General features: G+C 40.2%; 1 protein-coding gene across 3 annotated transcripts in view; it reads left to right on the forward strand.

The window, feature by feature from the left end:
- The window catches only part of kkv (hyaluronan synthase-like protein kkv), an 885,043-nt gene that overhangs the window by 179,521 nt on the left and 684,478 nt on the right, over positions 1-21,044 (forward strand). For all 3 annotated transcript variants that reach the window (XM_067759857.1, XM_067759855.1, XM_067759856.1), the window contains exons 3-4: positions 14,697-14,940; positions 15,003-16,232. In XM_067759857.1, the coding sequence (XP_067615958.1) occupies positions 14,697-14,940; positions 15,003-16,232 (1,474 nt within the window). The remainder of the gene's footprint in view (positions 1-14,696; positions 14,941-15,002; positions 16,233-21,044) is intronic.

A 21,044-nucleotide genomic window follows, 5' to 3' on the forward strand; every position in this document is an offset into this window, starting at 1 on the left:
GACGCAAGGCCGATACGTCAAGCTCCTCGTAGTGTCCAACTGGCGAAGCAGAAAGTTGTGAGTCAAATCGTACAAGAAATGAGCGACAGCGGCGTCACCGAACCATCAGCTAGTCCATGGAGCTCACCGGTAGTACTTGTGAAGAAGAAGGATGGGAAAATGAGGTTTTGCGTGGACTACCGCAAGTTGAAGGACGTCACGAAAAAGGATAGCTACCCATTGCCAAGAATTGACGACACTCCGGACTCGCTCTCTGGTACGAAATGGTTTTCCACACTGGTGAAAGAGGAAGACAAAGAGAAAACAGCCTTCAGCGTCGGAGATGGTATTTGGCAATTTACAGTAATGCCTTTTGGCTTTGTAATGTACCAGCTACTTTTGAGATACACATGGATCAGGTATTGAAACGATTACATTGGAAAACATGCTTGGTGTACCTGGACGACATCATCGTATTGGGCAAGAACTTTGATGAACATCTTAAAAACTTGGAGGAAGTTTTCCAGAGAATAGCTGGCGCTGGTCTGAAACTAAGTCCCGAAAAGTGTGCGCTGTTTAAAAAGGAAGTAAATTATTTGGATCACAAGGCAACGACAGGGGCATCTGCACTGCGATCGAAAAGATAGAGGCTGTAAAGGATTGCCCAAGACCACAGAACCTACATGAATTGAGAAGTTTCCTTGGGCTGTGCACATATTACCGCCGATTTGTACCAAATTTTGCCAGCGTAGCCCATAGCCTTCATAAGCTTACAAGATAAACTAAAGCTTTTGAATGGAAGAAGGAGCAAGAAGTGGCTTTCCAAACATAGAAAGAGCGTTTGTGCACTGCCCCAATGTTGGCATATCCGATTCCGGGAGCAAAATTTATTCTAGATACAGATGCGAGTAGATATGCTATAGGAGGCGTTTTTTCACAACTGGCCGATGGACAGGAGAAGGTAGTTGCATATTGCAGCCGATCAATTGGGAAAACCGGAGAGCAACTATAGCGTTACACGGAGGGAGCTGTTGGCATTGGTAGAGTGCGTTAAACGTTATCACAATTACCTCTACGGTCAGCGATTCCGCGTCAGGACAGATCACGCAGCGTTGAAATGGCCCTTGCAGTTCCGTAATCCATAAGGACAATTGGCACGGTGGATCGAGCGACTACAAAGCTATGACTTTTCCATTGAGCATCGAAAAGGTAGTACCCATGGAAATGCTGATGCAATGTCACGAAGACCATATAGTTTGGAATGCAAGCACTGTTCAAAGGCCGAGGCTAAAGAAGACATTCAAGATGTCCGTCTAATAACTATGACATGTACGGATGAATGGGACAAGAAACAACTAACGAAGTGTCAGCTAGAAGATACAGATCTGTTACATGTCATGCGAGGGCTCGAACGAAACGAAATACCAAACAGAGAGGAGATGTTAGCAGAGAGTCCCATTGCGAAGTCATATTGGACTCAGTAGAACAGTTTAGAATTGATATCCGGTTGCTTGCATCGAGTATGGGAGAATGAGGATGGTCAATTCAAGAAGAACCTGATAGTTGTTCCCAGAAAGAGGATTCCTAACGTGCTCAGCGAGCTGCATAATGGTCCAAGCTGAGGTCACATTGGAATCAGGAAGACGCTCGAGAAGATTAAACAGAGATTCTATTGGGTTGGTTGCCGTCAGTCGGTCACTGAGTGGATTGCGAACTGCGAGGTTTGCAGCAGAGCAAATGGGGCCAAAACCCGGAGTCATGGCCAGATGAAGCAATATACATCAGGTGCGCTATTGGAAAGGATTGCTATGGATGTCGCAGGTCTATTTTATACTAGCAGCTGCGGAAACAAATATGTACTGGTGGTTATGGACTATTTCAGCAAATGTCCAGAGGTATACCCAATCCAAAATTATGAAGCGGAAACAGTAGCAGAAGTGTTTATAAACAATTCGGTTGCAAGGTATGGTGTACCAATGGAGTTACATTCTGAAAAAGCAGGAATTTCGAATCAGCTGTGTTCCAGGAAATATGTAAATCATTGGGCATTCGAAAAACACGGACAACTGCATTGCATCCTTAGTCCGATGGTATGGTTGAACGATTCAATAGAACATTGGAGGAGCACTTAAGAAAGGTATGGAGTACCAATGGAGTTACATTCTGACCAAGACAGAAATTTCGAATCAGCTGTGTTCCAGGAAATGTTTAAATCATTGGGCATTCGAAAAACACGGACAACTGCATTGCATCCTTAGTCCGATGGTATGGTGGAACGATTCAATAGAACATTGGAGCAGCACTTAAGGAAAGTAATGGACAAATTCTATAAAGAGTGGGATACCCGCATACCATTATTCTTGATGGTTTACCGATCAGCAGTGCATGAGACAACGGGCCAAGCCCCTGCAAAAGTAATTTTTGGCAATGACCTTCGACTGCCAGCTGATTTGAAGTTTGGGATAGATACCGATGAGGAGAGAAATGTCAAGAAATCCACTGGTGTGTGGAAAGAACAACTGAGACAATAACGCGATCTGATAAAGCAAACGAACAAAGATTATGAGTGAAAAGATGAAAGCCAGATACGATAAAGCAATTAATTGGGAAGGTTTTCAGGAAGGAGATTTGGTGCTGTTATACAACTCACAACGGAAAAAAGGTTTATCCTCGAAATTGCAGTGTAACTGGGAAGGCCCATACAAAGTTGTAAAACGGATCAACGATGTAGTTTACCGCATACAAACCTTTGGTAAACCACGAACCAAAATGAAAGTGGTTCATCTGGAAAGGCTGGCGGCGTTTAGACCAGGAAATTTCTCTGATCGGGGCGATCAGACTTAGCTGGAGAGCAGGGTGACGATTACAAGCAACACTAAGGGATACTATCATCTCTACGCCGATACTAAGCAGTCACTTGTACATATCTACATAAACAAATCAATCATTATGTCTACACATATGTACATAAAGCAGCGGCAAAAGTATGCAAACATCAGAAAGTAGTTCTCACAAATATACATGCATATTTCTGAGATACTCACAAAAGTATGCAATCTTCAGCGAACTAGTAAATTCTAGAAGGAGAAACGCCTAGAAATATGCGAACGAGGATATCGGAGAGTATAAAAGCAGCACCAGCTGAGGCATGAGCCATCAGTTTTGATTTAATCACGCTATTGGTTGTAAAGTGTTATTGTGAGGTACTTTCAAGTAGTCTAATAAAGACCATTTTTGCATTGTTGAATATTGGAGTTATTTATTCAACACTTTGGTAATTCGAACGTTAGCAGAAGATTTGGAATAAGCGGAATTTCCCTAAATTCGTTACAGTATGTTCCATCTTTATTTTGGGTAAACGTCAAACGTTGAAGTAAGTAAGGACGTCTGAGTTCGGGAGAAACCGAACATTATATACCCAGTTGTGTGTTCTCAAGCGCTTTTGATTTACGTCCTGCAAAACCTTATAATCTTCTTCTAATGTCGGCGGTGTCACGCACATTTTCCAAAATTTAATAAATTTTTATTTTGCGGTATGGTCCCTCCACCAAATTTCATCCCTTTATACGTCTTTGGTAATGAATTATCGATTTTTTTTGATATCGCAAAAGTGGGCATCCGATTTCGTTCATTTTAAATAGAGATCTGAGATGAATCCCAAGGAATATACATATCAAATTTCATTAAGAAACCTCAAATTTATTGAATTTATCGTGTTTACGGACAGACGGTCGAACGGACGGACATGGCTTGATGAATTTCTTTTTCATCCTGATAATTTATTATATGGAAGTCTAAATTTATCTCGATTAGCATATACCGTTACGGAATACCGTTTTGCGAACAAAATTAATATACTCTGTGAGCTCTGCTCATCTGAGTATAAATATAGCTGCGTTGGTTTCGTAGGGTTTCATAGATAGTTTATAAATGGTTTTTAATTCCATATCACATACGTTTGGGAAATATCGACCAAACTGTGGACCAAGGGTGACGTTTTTTGGAACGATTTTCCTTCATCCTTTGTCAAATAAGGGAAAATCACCATGTAGGAAAATGAACATAGGGTAACCCTGAAATGATTTGGTATGACACGAGTATGAAATGAAAGGTATTAAAGAGTATTTTAAAAGGGAGTGGACCTTAGTTCTACAGGTGGACGCCTTTTCGAGATATCGTCATATAGGTGGACCAGGGGTGACTTTATAATGTGTTTGTTCCATATGGGTATCAAATGAAAGGTGATAATGAGTATTTTAAAAGGAAGTGGGCCTTAGTTCTATAGGTGGGCGCATTACATATATTATATGTAATACCACGAACAGTGCCATGATTCTAAGGGATTTTGATTTTGCACTGCGGAACTTTTTCAATTTCTTCTACTTAATATGGTAGGTGTATTTTACAGAGTTTTTTCTAAAGATATATTTTATATAATATATATACATATTATTTATATATGGGGAATTCCTTGTCAAATCAGCCATCCCCCCCCCCCCCTCCCTCAATTTAATTTTTGGGGAAACAAGTTTTTGAGCACACGAAAAAATTCGTCAGGTAGTGTAGTTTTAATGCCGTTAGGTGTTTTTAAAAATAAGGTTTTTTAACCTGAAAAAACCCTGTCTAAAATTAGGCAGCTCGCAAAAAGGAGCCATTTTTTAATCAAAAATAAACGAAAAAAATACAATTCCGCAATAATACTGACCAAATTACTTATTAGAAATACTGTCGGGGTCGCTAAACAAGAATCCGATGTCAAATTTCAAATTCAAGATGGCGCCCAACATACAGAATTTAGTAGAAATGGGTCAACAGTAAGAAAAATACTGACTGTCCGCCATATCGGATCCGACATCTTGAATTTGAAATTTGACATCGGATTCTTGTTTAGCGACCCCCACAATATTTCTAATAAGTAATTTGGTCATTATTATTGGGCAATTATATTTTTTTCGACCATTTTTACTAAAAAGTGGCACTTTTTTGTGAGATGCCTCAATTTAGACCGTTTTTTTTAGGTTAAAAAACTTTATTTTTAAAAAACACCTAACGGCATAAAAAACTACACTTCTTGGCGAATTTTTTCGTGTGGTCAAACATTTTTTGCCCCAAAATTGAAATGGGCAGGGGCGGGTGGCTGATTTGACTAAGAATTCCCCATATATATATTTATATTTATAAAACCAATCCTATCACAATGCTTCATCCCTTTTTTCGTATTTGATATAGAATTATGGTATTTTCGAATTTTTCGATATCGAAAAAGTGGGCGTGGCCATAGTCTGATTTCGCCCATTTTTAATACCAAGATAAATTGAGTTCAGATAAGTACGTGAACTAAGTTTACTAAATATAAATCGATTTTTGCTCAAGTTATCGTGTTAACGGGCGACCGGAAGGACAGACGGTCGAATGTGTATAAAAACTGGGCGTGGCTTCAACCAATTTCGCTCATTTTCACAGTAAATTGTTCTCGTCATAGAAGCTATGCCCTTACCAAATTTCACAAGGATTGGTCAATTTTTGTTCGTCTTATGGCATTAAAATTATTCTAAACAAATTAAATGAAAACGGGGAGCCACGCCCATTTTGAAATTTTCTTTTATTTTTGTATTTTGTGCACCATATCATTACTGGAGTTGAATGTTGACATAATTTATTTAAATATATTCATTTTTATACTCAGATATTCAGTTTTATACTCAGTTTGGTATGTAGTTTCCTGGGCACTCATATCAGATCGCTATTTAAAATTAACGATAATTAATTTTTTCTTAAGTGGGCGTGTTCTTCATCCGATTTTGCTAATTTTTATTTAGAACACATATAGTAATAGGAGTACCGTTGCTGCCATACTTCATCATGATATCTTCAACGACTGCCAAATTACAGCTTGCAAAACTTTTAAATTACCTTCTTTTAAAAGTGGGAGGTGCCACGCCCATTGTCCAAAATTTTACTAATTTTCTATTCTGCATCATAAGGCCAACCCACCTACCAAGTTTCATCGCTTTATCCGTCGTTGGTAATGGATTAGCCCACTTTTTCGGTTTTTTCGAAATTTTCGATATCGAAAAAGTTTGCGTGTTTATAGTCCGATTTCGTTCATTTTAAGTAGCGTTCTGAGATGAGGGCCCAGGAACTTGCATACCAAATTTCATTAAGATACCTCAAAATTTAATCAAGTTATCGTGTTTATTGACAGACGGATGGACGGACCGACGGACGGAAATTGCTAAATGAATTTCTTTTTTCGCCCAGATCATTTTGCTATATAGAAGTCTATATCTATCTCGATTAGTTTATGCCGTTACGGGGTACCTTTATGTGAACAAAATTAGTATAATCTGTGAGCTCTGCTCAGCTGAGTATAAAAATGGTCATGGTATATTATACCATCCCGATTTTGCATCATATCTTTATAATTTTGATGCTGAATGCCAAAAACCTTCGAATAGGTCTCAGAAGTCGTTTCTCAAAGTTTGGAGGCGAATCTCATAAACTAACCCGATGCGAGCGTCCATTTTTTACGAATTTTGGCCACTCCATCTTAGAGCTTCCTTGCAGTGAAGGCTGGGATAGTTGATGAAAAAAAATTAATCCGATAATAAGCTAATGTTTTCGAGGTCGCTGAACACGATGCCTGTATTTTGTTTTTCTGTACAATCAATATATCTCGCAAAAATCACGAGAAATTGACAAGAAATGTACAAAAAATGGGCAATTTTAACATTGAATGCCAAAATAAAACTGTTTAAAAATTTTGTTTTCCAACATGTAATACTTTGGAATGCAAAAAACCGGCTTAATTTGAAGCAACTCGCTTCGAGATATGAGCAAAATACTTAAATGATCCTAATACGAAATACAGTAATATTAAGTGTAAACGGGTCAATGACTTTGGGAATAGGCTCTTGAGATTAATTCTAAGTTTTAAGCTTTTAATTCGATATTTTTTTAACTTTATTTGATAACTTTTGAAAATTTAATGTACAATATTCATCAAAATTTCCATTTTTTAAAAAATCAAAAATTTATCCGTCCGCGCTAACTGTAGTTTAAATCGTTCAAGTTTATTACAAATAAAGAAATTCCAAAAGTCATCACTTCAATTTTTTCAGAGTTTCAACAATTTTTCCCTTCTTGCAACTGGGATACACTTTTCTATTGAAATCAATGTTTGTAATGAGATTCTGATATCCTTCTTCGGATGCTGTAAGTGTGCCGTTCAGATTCTCTGAGAGATTTACTAAACGTTCTGCCACATCATTTGTCACTCTGAAATATTTAAATTTTTCAAAGACCAAAAGATAACCTTTATCTCGCGCACATTCCAGAAGATTTTCCTTTCAAAAATCCGTCAATATTCCGGCCAGAGTAAAGAATTTGAGAGTCCTCGAGGTTATCCTCCATTTTAATTCACGGATATCTTCTCAAGCCACGGTGATGCGATAGTCTTTCGTTTCTTGACTTTTTTTCTCTAACGCCCGTACCATACTTTTTTTCCGGGCGATACTCAAACGCGAACCAAAACAAAATAAACCAATTGTGAGCACATTTAAACCAGTTAGGTTAGGTTAACCTGGCCGGTCCATGAGGACCTCATATAGATTGAATAAGTCCGTAGTGTTACCAGAAGTTTGTTTTAACGACCAAACTGAAAGACCCTATCAAAAACCAGGACCTATGTTATAAAATAACTCCGTCCTCTTGGCAAATACTAGAAGCTTCCTAGGATTTAAGCCACTTGCTGCTTCTAGATCTGACAGCTGTGTCACTCCTAATAGCTGGAATCTTAGCCTGGCAAGCGCAGGGCAAGAGCACAGAACGTGCTCGATCGTTTCCTCTTCCAGCCCGCACTTCCTACATCGGCTATCACTGACCAAGCCTAATTTAAAGGCATGTGACGCCAGAAGGTAATGTCCAGTCAGAATACCGGTCATGAGTCTACATTCCTCTCTTTTTAATGATAGAAGCAACTTTGTTAGTCTAAGGTTGTAAGATCTGCAAATAATCTTCGACACTTTACAGCCCCGCGCTTGAACCTACGCCTTTCCTGCTTGGTCGATCATGTGCACCTCTCGCCTTCGCTTAATTTCGCCAAGTCTAATTGGGACGTCTAAGGAGCAAGCTTCAAGGGATGCGCCCTTTTTAGATTCTTTCCAGGGACTGCTTACACTCTAACACGCATTTAGATGCTGTGGTATGCGAGATTATTGCCTTAATTGCTGCTTGACTGTCAATATAAAAGTTAATACGATTGCAGCTTGGCTATTTTCTTCCAGGGATTCTACTGCTTTGGTTACGGCTACGATTTCCGCTTGGAAAACGCTACAGTTATCCGGCAGCCTGTAGGATCTGTTTATTTCCAGATCAGCACAGTATATCGCAGACCATAATCCTTCCGCAACTATTGTGGCCTTAGGATCGCCCTCGAAGCGGAGATAGGGAATCAGGTAGTCTGTTCGTCTTGTGATTGATGATACTATACCACTATGGCCATATGTTCGGCGCTCAAGCTGCCCCGAGGCACCGAGCCTAGATGCAGTTGTTAACGCTATGTTCTTTGCTACCAGGTCTACAGGTGGAATGTGCAGAATGGCATACTGTGCAGCTGTCGGGGTTGTTTTCAGGGCTCGCGTAATGCTAAGCATTGATAACCTGCATCTGCCTCTAATTTTTTGAGGTAGGTTGCTTTTTGTCTGGCTTTCCACCAAACAAGAACTCCATAGTTTAGGATATGGCTCACAATCCCTGTAAAACCCCAATGAGAAAGAGAGGGCGATAAGCCTCACGTACACTCCAGCATTCTTTTGTACGCATAAAGTGCAGTTGAAGACTTCTTCACCCTCTCCTCCACGTTGAGCTTCCATGACAGCTTACTGTCTAGGATGATTCCTAGATACTTTGTGCAAGGTTTCTCCTGTATAGTCACCCCTCCTAACTTAGGCCTGATCCAATTTGGGACCTTGTACCTCTTTGTAAACCAGACCATATCCGTCTTATCCGCGTTGACATTCAACCCTACATTTTATTCCCAGGTATGAATATCCCGAAGCGCCCGGTCCATCAAAAAGCTAATCGTTGGAAGGCACTTTCCACTTATGACAGTTGCAACGTCATCCGCGTAAGCCGTAAGTTTTACGGGTCCCTCAACAAATCGCCTGAGCAGTTGGTTGATGACTAGCGTCCACAGCAGAGGTGATATCACCCCTCCCTGCGGCGTCCCCCTGTCCACTGATTTTGTGGCCTCGTACAATCCCCATTGTGATGTAATCTTTCTGCAATTTAACATGCAGCCGATCCATCTGGTTAAGGCTGGATTTACTTTAATGTAATTAAGACCATCCATAATCGCCCATTTAGCGACATTATTGAAAGCCCCGGCAATGTCTAAGAAGATTCCTAGAGCATATTCCTTATAGTGCAGGGCTTTATCTACGCTTATTACCACCCTATGCAATGCGGTGTCTACCGATTTGCCTTTGGTGTGCGCATGTTGTGTTGTGGAGAGCAGCTTTTCATCCACGTTGGACTTTATGTACACATCTATCAGCCTCTCAAAGGTTTTGAGCAGAAATGATGTTAAGCTGATGGGTCTATAATCTCTATCATACACGTGACCGATCTTTCTCGCCTTTGGTAGGAAAGCTACACGAGCAGTTCTCCAAGAGTGCGGTACATGATTTAGTCTTATGCACCCATGGAATATTATTTTAAGCCATTCCACGACCGCCCTACTTGAAACTTGTAGCATGGCCGAGAATATACCATCTGGGCCCGGCAATTCAAACTTAGAAAACGTCTTCACTGCCCACTCGATCTTGGTATCGGTCACCAAGCCCGGCACTACCCGCTACGTGTGTGTGAGTGCTGTCTGCTGGGTCTTCTAAACCATCTCCCGATGGGAAATGTGTATCGAGAAGCACCTCAAGGGATTCCTCACTATTACGTGACCATTCTCCGTTCTCTTTCTTTATTAGTCCCTGGACTATATTTCCCCTTCCTAGGACTTTTCTCAGCCGTGCTGTTTCGCTGGAGCACTCTATGCCCGTACAGAAACTTTTCCACGAGATTCTCTACGCCCTGGAAATTTCACGCTTGTAGATCCTCAGTATATCCCAGTACTCGTCCCGACACGCTTCGCTTTGCGCGGTCTTTTCTAGCTTGAACATTTCTTTTACCTGTGTTCTTAGAAGACTCAGTCATTGCTCCACCATGGCGGCTTTGCTTTTCCTCTGAATCTTCTTAGAGAGCAAGCTTTACTATACGCAGTCATAAGCGTCCTAGTTAGGAATTCATTAAACTCCTCCAGTTCTTCCACATTGGCAACCTCTTTGGGTTGTCCCAGTTTCATTTCTACCTGTTTCTGGAATTTAGTCCAGTTTGTTGACCTAGGGTTTCAAAGGTTCCTCCCTTCACTACCCTCTTTAGAGGGATGCTGAAACTGATATATGCATGGTCGGAGAAGGATGGTCTATCAAGAACCATCCAATCATACCTTGATATATCAATTTCGGAGCTCAGTGTAACATCCAAAACATTGCTGGATGTTGGACCAATGTATGTAGGGACATTTCCTCTGTTGGCTATCTGCAAATTGGTTTGCAGGATGTAACAAAATAGAGATTCGCTTCTCTGGTTCGTATCTGATCCTCCCCACGCATTGTGGTGTGCATTTGCATCCGCGCCTAAGACCAACCGCGCTTTGCGCCCTTCGCCTGTGCTAGCCTCTTGCACTCCATCGGTGAAACCTCTGCAGCATGGGCCATGTAGCAGGATGCCAGGATAAGTGCCTGCCTGCTTATTCCATTGCTCAATGGCCACCACTAAGAGGTCCTCAGTAGCGTAATTAGGCAGCATATAAGAATGCAGATGTTTCCTTACAATTACTACAGCTCGCACTCGTCCTTCCGTTTGCGCATAGTAAACGCCAAATCCGCGCGCTATGTCCAGAAACCTTTCCTTCCGATGAGAGCCACGGCTCCTGGATCAGCGCCACGTCAAACGAACCCCCTTCAAGGATTAGGAGGAGTTCGCTCGACGTCAGTTTACTGTGTTGGAGGTTTATCTGTAGGACTCACAGCAAAATTGGGCCGTTTGTCCCCCTCCAGCACCTTCGTCGTTACGTCGTCGTCCTCCCCTTGCCCTTTTGGTTTAGAGTGTTCGAAGCCCCCTTCAGCCTCTTGTAGCTGTTGTGCCGGGTGTTCCTGTGTGCGACTCACAGCACTATCTGGCTGTTGGTCCTCTTCTAGCACCTTCGTGGTGACGTCGGCTACCTCCACCTGTCCTTTTCTCTTAGGATTTTGAGGTCCTTTTCGACTTCGCCCACTTCCAGCGTGTTAGGATTTTTATCCTCGGGACTTCTTTTCCTGAGTCGTATATAAATTTTGCCTGTACCAAAGGACATTTTTCCAAGCTGCATGTACAATATATCCTCCGCCTGCTTGTTTATTTGGAAGATGTAGAACTGACCTTCCTCCGTCGGCCGAGGTACAGTAAGTACCTTCCAATCCTGTGTCGGTATGTTCGGATTCTGATTCTGCAGAAGTCGCAGTGTATCCTCCGGCTTCATTACGCATGATATCCATACCTTAACTTTTGGTACCGTGGGGATTTGCGCTTTATCCACCATCTCAAACCGCGGATTCGTGCCTTGCCTTTGGAGGTTTGGAACCACTTGCTCCAGCGACCGCAAGCTCGCGATGTTGTCGCACGCTATCATCTTCACACCATTATACCATCCCCCCGAATCAAGGGTTGGAAGGGGCTTACTTGGTTGTTCTCACATCATCTTAAGCACTAAGCTAATAAGTGACCTTTCTACAGATCTCCACCTTTCAGTAGTCATCTGTCCGAAAGGACTGCTACGATCAGCCAGCGCCACAGCCAGTGACTGCTTTGCCACATCACTCATCTTCTCGAGAAAAGCCGGAGTCTTAGTGTTAACTCCCTTTAGCACCTCCGATAAAGCCGGAGTCTTAGTTTTAACTCCCTTTAGCACCTCCGAGAAAGCCGGCGCCTTAGCTTTATCTCCCTTTGGCTTATCTCCTACCTCCGTAGTTGGAACTTCCCTCTGTCTCGCAGCTTTCGAGGTAGTTGCTACCTCGCTATTGGAGCCCATCTGTCTTACAGCTTTGGGCTTACTTGTCTTGTCTATGCGACTGCCCTGCCTCGCGGCTCTGGGACTGGGTCCTTTCTGCCTCTTGAAAACAGGCTTGTCGCCTCCCGCCGAACGTTGCCGGTTACCGGTTGCAGGACCGAAGGTTTCTAGCAGCAAACCTTTTGAACTCCCTTCGACCTATTTCTGCCGCGTCGTGGGCCCATTGCAAGCGCTCGATCTACACTTCTGTTGGGTCGACCACTGCTCCCAGGCGTTGGACAATTCTTAGTGCTGCACGGTACTGCGAGAGAGCTCTTTTACTTCCTCTGCTCCGTACTCTTCTCTACTCTTCTACTCCGTTTTCATTTGTGTGCTTTTCCGACACGGAGTTCATTGAATCAGCACTACTCTCGCTCCCCGAGTCCGACGCATCGCTTAATGCCAATTTTTCGTCCTTGGCTTGCGACTCATTCCTCCTCTTATCATCCTCCTTATTACAACTTGGTAATAAGTCGTTCATCTTGGTCGTACGACCACCTGCCCGACAAGGCGGGTCAGCGGTCCAGTATTATATACGGGGAAAGAATCGTCAGCCACAGCGGCGCCCCTTACTCTGGTAAGGCTATCAATACTTCCCGAGGTCGACCGGTATCGGGAATGCTCCGTTCGAATACAGCCGAATTTATCCCCTGGCTGCAAATCGTCCAATAGGCACGGTCCCTGGATTGTGGGGGGTGGTTGGCAGTTCTTGGTCACAGACATCCCGCCGCCCTCCTATGAGGCGAAACGGCGTAGATGCCAGTCCTAAACAGCTCCGCCTCATAGTCGGGCGCAATGGAGATCGGCTAAGCCCTCACACCAACGACAAGGTGCCTACCCTAGTGAGGGCATGTAAACCAGTATCCCATTTAAATGTCAATAATGAAAAAAATGAAAATTTGAAAAGTAAACAACTCGTTCTCCATTAAGAGGGAGTAATCCCGGAAATGTTAGATCTTCAAACAGTATATTATTTGTGCCATCCATCGGGCACGGTACACTGCTCCAGGAGCTCTAATTGTTATTTTTAAATCTACCGGTTTTCCGATCACCAACAGAGATAGCTATAGAAATTCAGCGTAGTCATGCCGTGTGTGATTCGCTTTTTTTCTAGAAAACACCAAAAATAGTTCAAACAATACAATATCGGAATTATTAGCGAACTAAAAGTTTAAAAACAGAGTAATAACCTCAAGAGTCCATTCCTGAAATCATTGACCCGATTACACGTAATATTACTGTTTTTCGTATTAAGATTATTTAAGTATTTTGCTCATATCTCGAAACGAGTTGTTTCAAATTGAGCCAGCTTTTTTGCATCTGAAAGCTCTTCAAATTTCCTACATTATACAGCATACATGTTGGAAAACAAAGTTTTTAAACAGTTTTATTTTAGCGTTCAAAATGTTAATTTCCTATTTTTTTGTACATTTTGTGTAAATTTTTTGTGATTTTTGCGAGATATATTGGTTGTAGAGAAAAACTAATAGAGGCATCGTGTTTAGCGACCTCGAAAACATATAGTTAGCCTATTATCGGATACATTTTTTATCATCAACTATCTCCGGCTTCTCTGGAAGGAAGTTCTAAACTGCAGTGGCCGAAATTCGTTAAAAACAGACACTCCCATCGGGTAAATTTTCGAGATTCCCCTCCAAACTCTGGGAAATGACTTCTGAGACCTATTCTAAGGTTTTTAGCATTCAGCATCAAAAATATAAAAATATGATGCAAAAGCGGGTCAGTCTATGGTATATGTATACTAAAATGCAGATGAAAGAAAATGACAAGGTGCTGGCAGGGTGTAATACATACAAGCAAAGACACGCATTTCATACGTTTTGTTTTTGTAATTCCCTGTTTTAGTGTCACAAACGTACTGCGCCAGAAGTTGAGATGTCAAACCAGCTAAAAAATACCAATTATCTAATTTCCTTCCACCGCCTGTATGGCTCCGCCATTATTAAACTGTTTAGCTAGTTGAAGCGTTTTTTTCACGCAGTAAAAAGTTCATCCATTATTTCGAGTTTTAAAATATTTAAAATACCTATATTAATGCACTAAATCCTTTAATGCATAAATATTGTTAAGGATATATACTGTACTATAAAGGTGGTAAATCTGCTAACCCCGTCCAACAAAATTTTACATAGAACGAAAAACTCAGTTGAATGAAATCGGTGGAATTGTGTTGAAAGTATTAAAATTTTCACGCTTTTCAAAATTTTGTGGGAGTTAGCAGGTTTTTTTTTAGAAATTTTAAGTGGTTCTGGATATTAAACAAAAAATTTTCTTCTATAACCATGTGCCGAACCCGCCCTCCATGCCACCAGTATCTAAAAGTCGTTTTGAGTGAAGAATACAGTTAGTAGCTTTAACCAATGTGTCGACGATATTTGAAGGTTGCTTCCATTGCCAAAAAAGGTGGACTTTTTCCGTCCCGGGTAGTGTTGTACCTGGACCTAGACATTGTTTTAAAATTAGGGAGAGTTTCACCGAAACCGAGACAGCTGCCACCCGTGCTTTCATATGTCACCTAATATGTACATATAAACAAAATTTTCTTTCATTATAGCCAACGCACAATACAAGAGACAAAAGGCTGGGATGTGTTTCGTGATCCGCCGATCAAGGTGGAGACTGGCTCGACGGCCAATCAAGAATGTCTGGAGATAACTGTTAAAATATTGAAAATTCTTGCCTATATTTTCACATTCATCATAGTTCTAACGGGTGGAGTCATAGCTAAGGTCTGTGTCCTTTTTATGACATCTCAAATACGTAAAGATAAAAAAATAGAGTATTGTAACATAGATCTGGTGAGTAAACAAGAAAATGCTGAAGTCTGTTCTTATCTCTTGCGTTATTTTTATTTTTTTAGGGTCGAGACAAAACGTTCTCAGTCAAATTGCCTGAAGATGAGCGTGTCGCTTGGATTTGGGCATTGATTATTGCGTACTCTATACCGGAACTGGGTTCCTTCATTCGCTCATCACGTATTTGTTTTTTCAAAACATTTAGAGTACCCAAAAAGAGTCACTTTCTCTTCGTTATACTGATGGAGAGTCTCAGTTGCTTCGGTACGACGTTACTCATGTTCGTAGTGCTGCCACAAATTGATGCCATACAGGGGGCCATGTTGACAAACTGTATGTGCGTTATACCCGGAATATTGGGACTTTTGTCACGCAACGCAAAGGAAGGTAAACGAGCGGTTAAAGTAATAATAGATTTGACTGCAATTACGGCGCAAGTAACCGGTTTTGTTATATGGCCCTTGCTTGAGAGCCGTCCCGAATTGTGGACAATCCCAATCGCTTGTATAATGATATCATGCGGTTGGTGGGAAAACTATGTATCCTCACAGTCCCCCATTGGGTTTGTACGTTCCATGGGACATGTAAAAGACGAAATGCGTAGTACGCGATACTTTGTTCATATGTTCATTTCTCTGTGGAAGATACTGCTGTTCGTCTGTTTAGTACTGCTCATATATTGGGTTCAGGGTGAAGACCCTGGTAATATATTTAGTATGTATGGGGACGCCTTGGGACCGCATAAGATATCAGTTGATGAATTGACTTCTAAACTGACCGGTAATCTTCCTGACATATCGGATGCCGCAAATATCGACAGCATAGAAATTGATGCAGCATATAATACAGTTGCTTATGTGCTTCTTCTGCAAGTTTTTGGTGCTTATCTTTGCTACATATTCGGAAAGTTTGCTTGTAAAATTCTCATACAGGGTTTCAGCTATGCCTTTCCCGTTAGTTTGACAATACCAATAACAATTTCATTGCTGATTGCCGCATGCGGCTTGCGGATTGATGATCCCTGTTTTTTTCATGACACTGTACCAGACTATCTTTTCTTCACAAGTCCACGTAACTTTCGTTTCAATGATTTTGTGACGCAACAAATGGCGTGGGCGTGGTTATTGTGGTTACTCAGTCAAACTTGGATTGCCCTACACATTTGGACACCGAAATGTGAACGATTAGCTACCACGGAAAAACTATTTGTACGGCCTATGTATTCATCACTGTTAATCGACCAGTCCATGGCCATGAATAGGCGTAGAGATGATCAAGCCGATGTAAAAACGGAGGTAAGTAAAATAAAAAGAAGTTAACAACAAAACAAAAATAATTACAAAATTTGTAAATGAATAAAAAAGGGGTTCTTAGTTTTGTGCATTTGGTTAAAAAATGTATACCATAGAAAATTTTACCTACGGATTATAAACAGCTTTCCCGATTATAATTTCTTTGTTCTAATTTTGTTTTGTGTTGATAGTTGCTAATTTATTGTTCAGTGTAGAAAAAAGATACTAAAAAATATACTATAACTTCTATTAGTCCTACATAGCATAGACTTGACTTGCCAACTTGGACTTTCTTATACACATTGCACAAAAAATCTACATTATACCTATTTTTTTCCAAATTAAAATAAAAACATCACATACATACATTTTTTTGTTCTCAACATGTGCAAATGAATGGCAATTAATGTTGCGATAAAGTACTTGATAAATTTATTGACGACAGCATAGCTGAACTTAATTACAAGACATACATATATTTAAAATACCTAGAAAAATATGTATGTTGATGACATAATAGCGATTGTTAACATACAGGACGCGTAAGAAATTTTGAAAACATTGAGTTCCCTGCGCAGTAAAGTCCAGTTAACTACGGGAAAGGAAATTCAACATAGATATTGAAATTATCAAACTTGGAATCGATAGCATCGTCATAGCACAATTTTCAAACTCAGTTATCTGGAGCTCATGAATGATAACTAACGGAAAATAAAAAACATACTGTACAAAAATGTTATTAAACAATTAAATATTAACTTTTAAAAAGGTTATATGTGGGTTGAAAAACGGTATTAATATTCGGAATAACTTTAGCGAAAATTTACTGAGCAGCGGTGTAAAACTGCACTAGTCGAGATTAAAAACTAATACAATAGGCAAATAAGTTCTTATTAGTTACGGACGGGCGCAATAACCCAAGATTTTTTTTGCTTTTTATTATAACGAATTCTAGGGATTTCTGATATTTATGCACCTTCTGCTAACGTTCGAATCGTTGAACTCTTGAAAAGATCACTCCAATATTCAGTATTGCAAACTGGTCTTATTTAGATTACTTTGGAGTAGTACTTCACAATTATACTTCACTACCAATAGCGTGTTTAAATCAAAACTGATTAGTTATTACTCAGCTTGTGCTGCTTTTATACTCTCGGTTTCCTCGTTCACCACGTTTCTCCTAAGGTTTAGTAATTTCGCGGACAGTTGTATCTCATGCATGGTCAGTTACCAACTATATACATGTATATCTGTAGTCCACGCTTCTCCCATAGCCATATGCGTGTCTATGTGTGAGTAACTATTTCGACTGATGACTACATATTTGTGTGTGTGAGAAATCTCTTCGTCGCCTTCTACATAAGAATGGCTGCTTTATTGTTGTTGTGCATTTATTTAGTAGCAACTTAGTAGTTCCCTATTCGTCACATTGTTTTTGTCAATCTAGCCTTTTTTCTGAAAAATTCTGGCAGAGTTTGAGACGTTATCTATACTTATTAATCCGTATTGGCCATGGTTGGCTCATCTTATCAGCTGATTTTATTTATGTCATTGCATGGTCGAAGGGATTGTGAAAAGGAGATGGTAAACTCAAAATGAAACCAACACATTGGCAACATTTTACTTACACATACAAAAACTGCTAAGTTTTATGTTTCCATTCCATACCATTCGCACCAACACCAATACACAGATTTTGACAATTTGAACAGACATATTTTGTTGCTTTACAGATGAGCCAACCTGTATATAGTTGAACCATGGTAATGGCTGAGAAATTCGGCGTCGTTTACAGGCTTCTTAACATCTGCTAATATAAAAGTCGACCGAAAATTTCTTTTTCGGCTTATGCTTAATTTTAATGTTTTGTTTCCAAAGGTTTTTATTGCAGATTGATTTGCAGCAAATAGCTGAAGATGCTGATCCATTCAACCTTTCAATGGAAGGAGCAGGGTACACCGAGACGTCTGCGCCAGTATGAATGAGAAATTCTGTGATTAATGAATTTTCTCGAAAAAATAAGCGACATACTTCTTGGCCAGCCCCATCTCTCACCTTAGACGAGTGGCCTAATTGTTTTCCGAAATATTATTTGAACGTGAAATATAATTACATGGCTGCACGAGCTTTTTGGCACGTTCACCGAACTTATAATGGTACCAACAAAAAGGCTTACTTTCTCTTGCTCTTGAGGAATTCGTTTGTTTAATGCGTTTGTTGTTATTGCGGCTATGACTTCGAAAACGATGTGAAAGTACATCAACTTGCTTTGTCAAAGCTTCAGTGCGTAACTCCAAATCACGTTTTATGGAAGGAGTCCTGGAAACACTATTTATCTCCTAAGCATCTGATGTATCAAATATTTTATCTGCCATAAGGGCGAATCTACTAAACTTTCAGTACTTACAGATAAAATTGCTTGTGGCTGTTTCGGCAGACGCTGCATACATAGAGATTTCAGCAACTCATCAGATACTTTACCAGCAGCCAGGTATATAATTTCACGTAATATTGCAGGAGGCTTCCTGTCACCCAGTTCCATGTCACGCAGCAGTTTCTTTAATCGCTTTTCCTCCGAATCCATGAATCGCTCATATAACCTATTTCAATGCTTCGTACGTGTTGATTTCAGGTTGGTTTAGAATAAGATCGCTGACTTCACCACGCACACTCGCTTCGATGGATCTTACAATGGTGTGAAACTTTGTTGTAGCTGATAATATTCCAGCCGTAATAAACTGGCTCTCCACTTGCTTGAACCATAGAGGTGAATTTGTTCCCCAAAATGGTGGAACTTTAACGAACACACGTGCAACCTCTAATGCTGGAGTCGGCTCATCTAAAAGAATTCTTTGAGATACGGGTGTTTGCGGCAATGTTTATGGCGGCTGTTGTAGATCTGGAATCAACGAACCTCCTGCCCCATTATTGGCTTCACTTCCTCTATTCGGTGTATGAAACATGCTTCTTGTCTAGGGTCACCAATTGTAAAGTTGAATTATTACAAAATTTCTATACTCAGTTGAGCAAAGCTCAGAGAGTATGTTAACTTTATTCGCATAACGGTATTCCGTAACGGCATAAACTAATGGATATAGATATAGACTTCTATATATCAAAATGATCTGGGCGAAAAAAGAAATTCATTTAGCCATGTCCGTCCGTCCGTCCATCCGTAAACACGATAACTTGAGTAAATTTTGAGATATCTTGATAAAATTTGGTATGTATGTTCCTGGGCACTCACTGAAATGAGTGAACCATAGAGAGAATCATAACCACCCCCACTTTTTCGATATCGAAAATTTCGAAAAACAGATAAAGTGCGATAATTCAATACCGAAGACGGCTAAAGCGATGAAACTTAGTAGGTGGGTTGACCTTATGACGCATAATTGAAAAATAGTAAAATTTTGGACAATGGACGTGGCACCGCCCACTTTTAAAAGAAGGTATTTTCAAAGTTTTGCAAGCTGTAATATGGCAGTCGTCGAAGATATCATAATAAAATTTGGCAGGAATGTTACTCCTATTACTATATATGTGCTAAGAAAAAATTAACAAAATGGGATTACGAACACGCCCACTTTTAAAAAAAATGTTTTTAAAAGTCAAATTTTAACAAAAAATTTAATATCTTTACAGTATATAAGTAAATTATGTCAACATTCCACTCCAGTAATGATATGGTGCAATAAAATACAAAAATAAAAGAAAATTTCAAAATGGGCGTGACTCCGCCCTTTTTCATTTAATTCGTCTAGAATACTTTTAATGCCATAAGTCGAACAAAAATTTACCAATCCTTGTGAAATTTGGTAGAGGATTAGATTCTAGGACGATAACTGTTTTCTGTGAAAATGGGCGAAATCGGTTGAAGCCACGCCCAGTTTTTATACACAGTCGACCGTCTGTCCTTCCGCTCGGCCGCTAACACGATAACTTGAGCAAAAATCGATATATCTTTACTAAACTCAGTTCACATACTTATCTGAACTCACTTTGTATTGGTATAAAAAATGGCCGAAATCCGACTATGACCACGCCCACTTTATCGATATCAAAAATTACGAAAAATGAAAAAAATTCCATAATTCTATACCAAATACGAAAAAAGTGACGAAAAATGGTAATTGGATTGGTTTATTGACGCAAAATATAACTTTAAATTTGTAAAATGGCTGTGGCACCTACCATATTAAGTAAAAGAAAATGAAAAAGTTCTGCAGGGCGAAATCAAACGCCCTTGGAATCTTGGCAGCAATACTGTTCGTGGTACATATATAAATAAATTAGCGGTACCCGACAGATGATGTTCTGGGTCACCCTGGTCCACATTTAGGTCGATATATCGAAAACGCGTTCACATATACAACTAAGCGCCACTCCCTTTTAAAACCCTCATTAATACCATTAATTTGATACCCATATCGTACAAACACATTCTAGATTCACCCCTGGTCCACCCTTATGGCGATGTCTCAAAAAGGCGTCCAACTATAGAACCAAGGCCCAATACGTTTTAAATAATCATTAACACCTTTCATTTGATACTCATATCGTACAAACACATTCTAGAGACTCCCCTGGTCCACCTTTATGGCGATATCTGGAAAAGGCGTCCACCTACAGAACTAAGGCCCACTCGCTTTAAAATACTCTTTAATGCCTTCAATTTGAAACCCATGTCATACAACACATTCCAGGCTTACCCTGGGTTAATTTTGCTAAATGGTGATTTTCCCTTATTTTGTCTCGAAAGCTCTCAGCTGAGTACGTGATGTTCGGTTATACCCGAACTTAGCCTTCCTTACT

The sequence above is a fragment of the Eurosta solidaginis genome, chromosome 1 (assembly GCF_040869045.1).
Source record: "Eurosta solidaginis isolate ZX-2024a chromosome 1, ASM4086904v1, whole genome shotgun sequence".
NCBI lineage: Eukaryota > Metazoa > Arthropoda > Insecta > Diptera > Tephritidae > Eurosta > Eurosta solidaginis.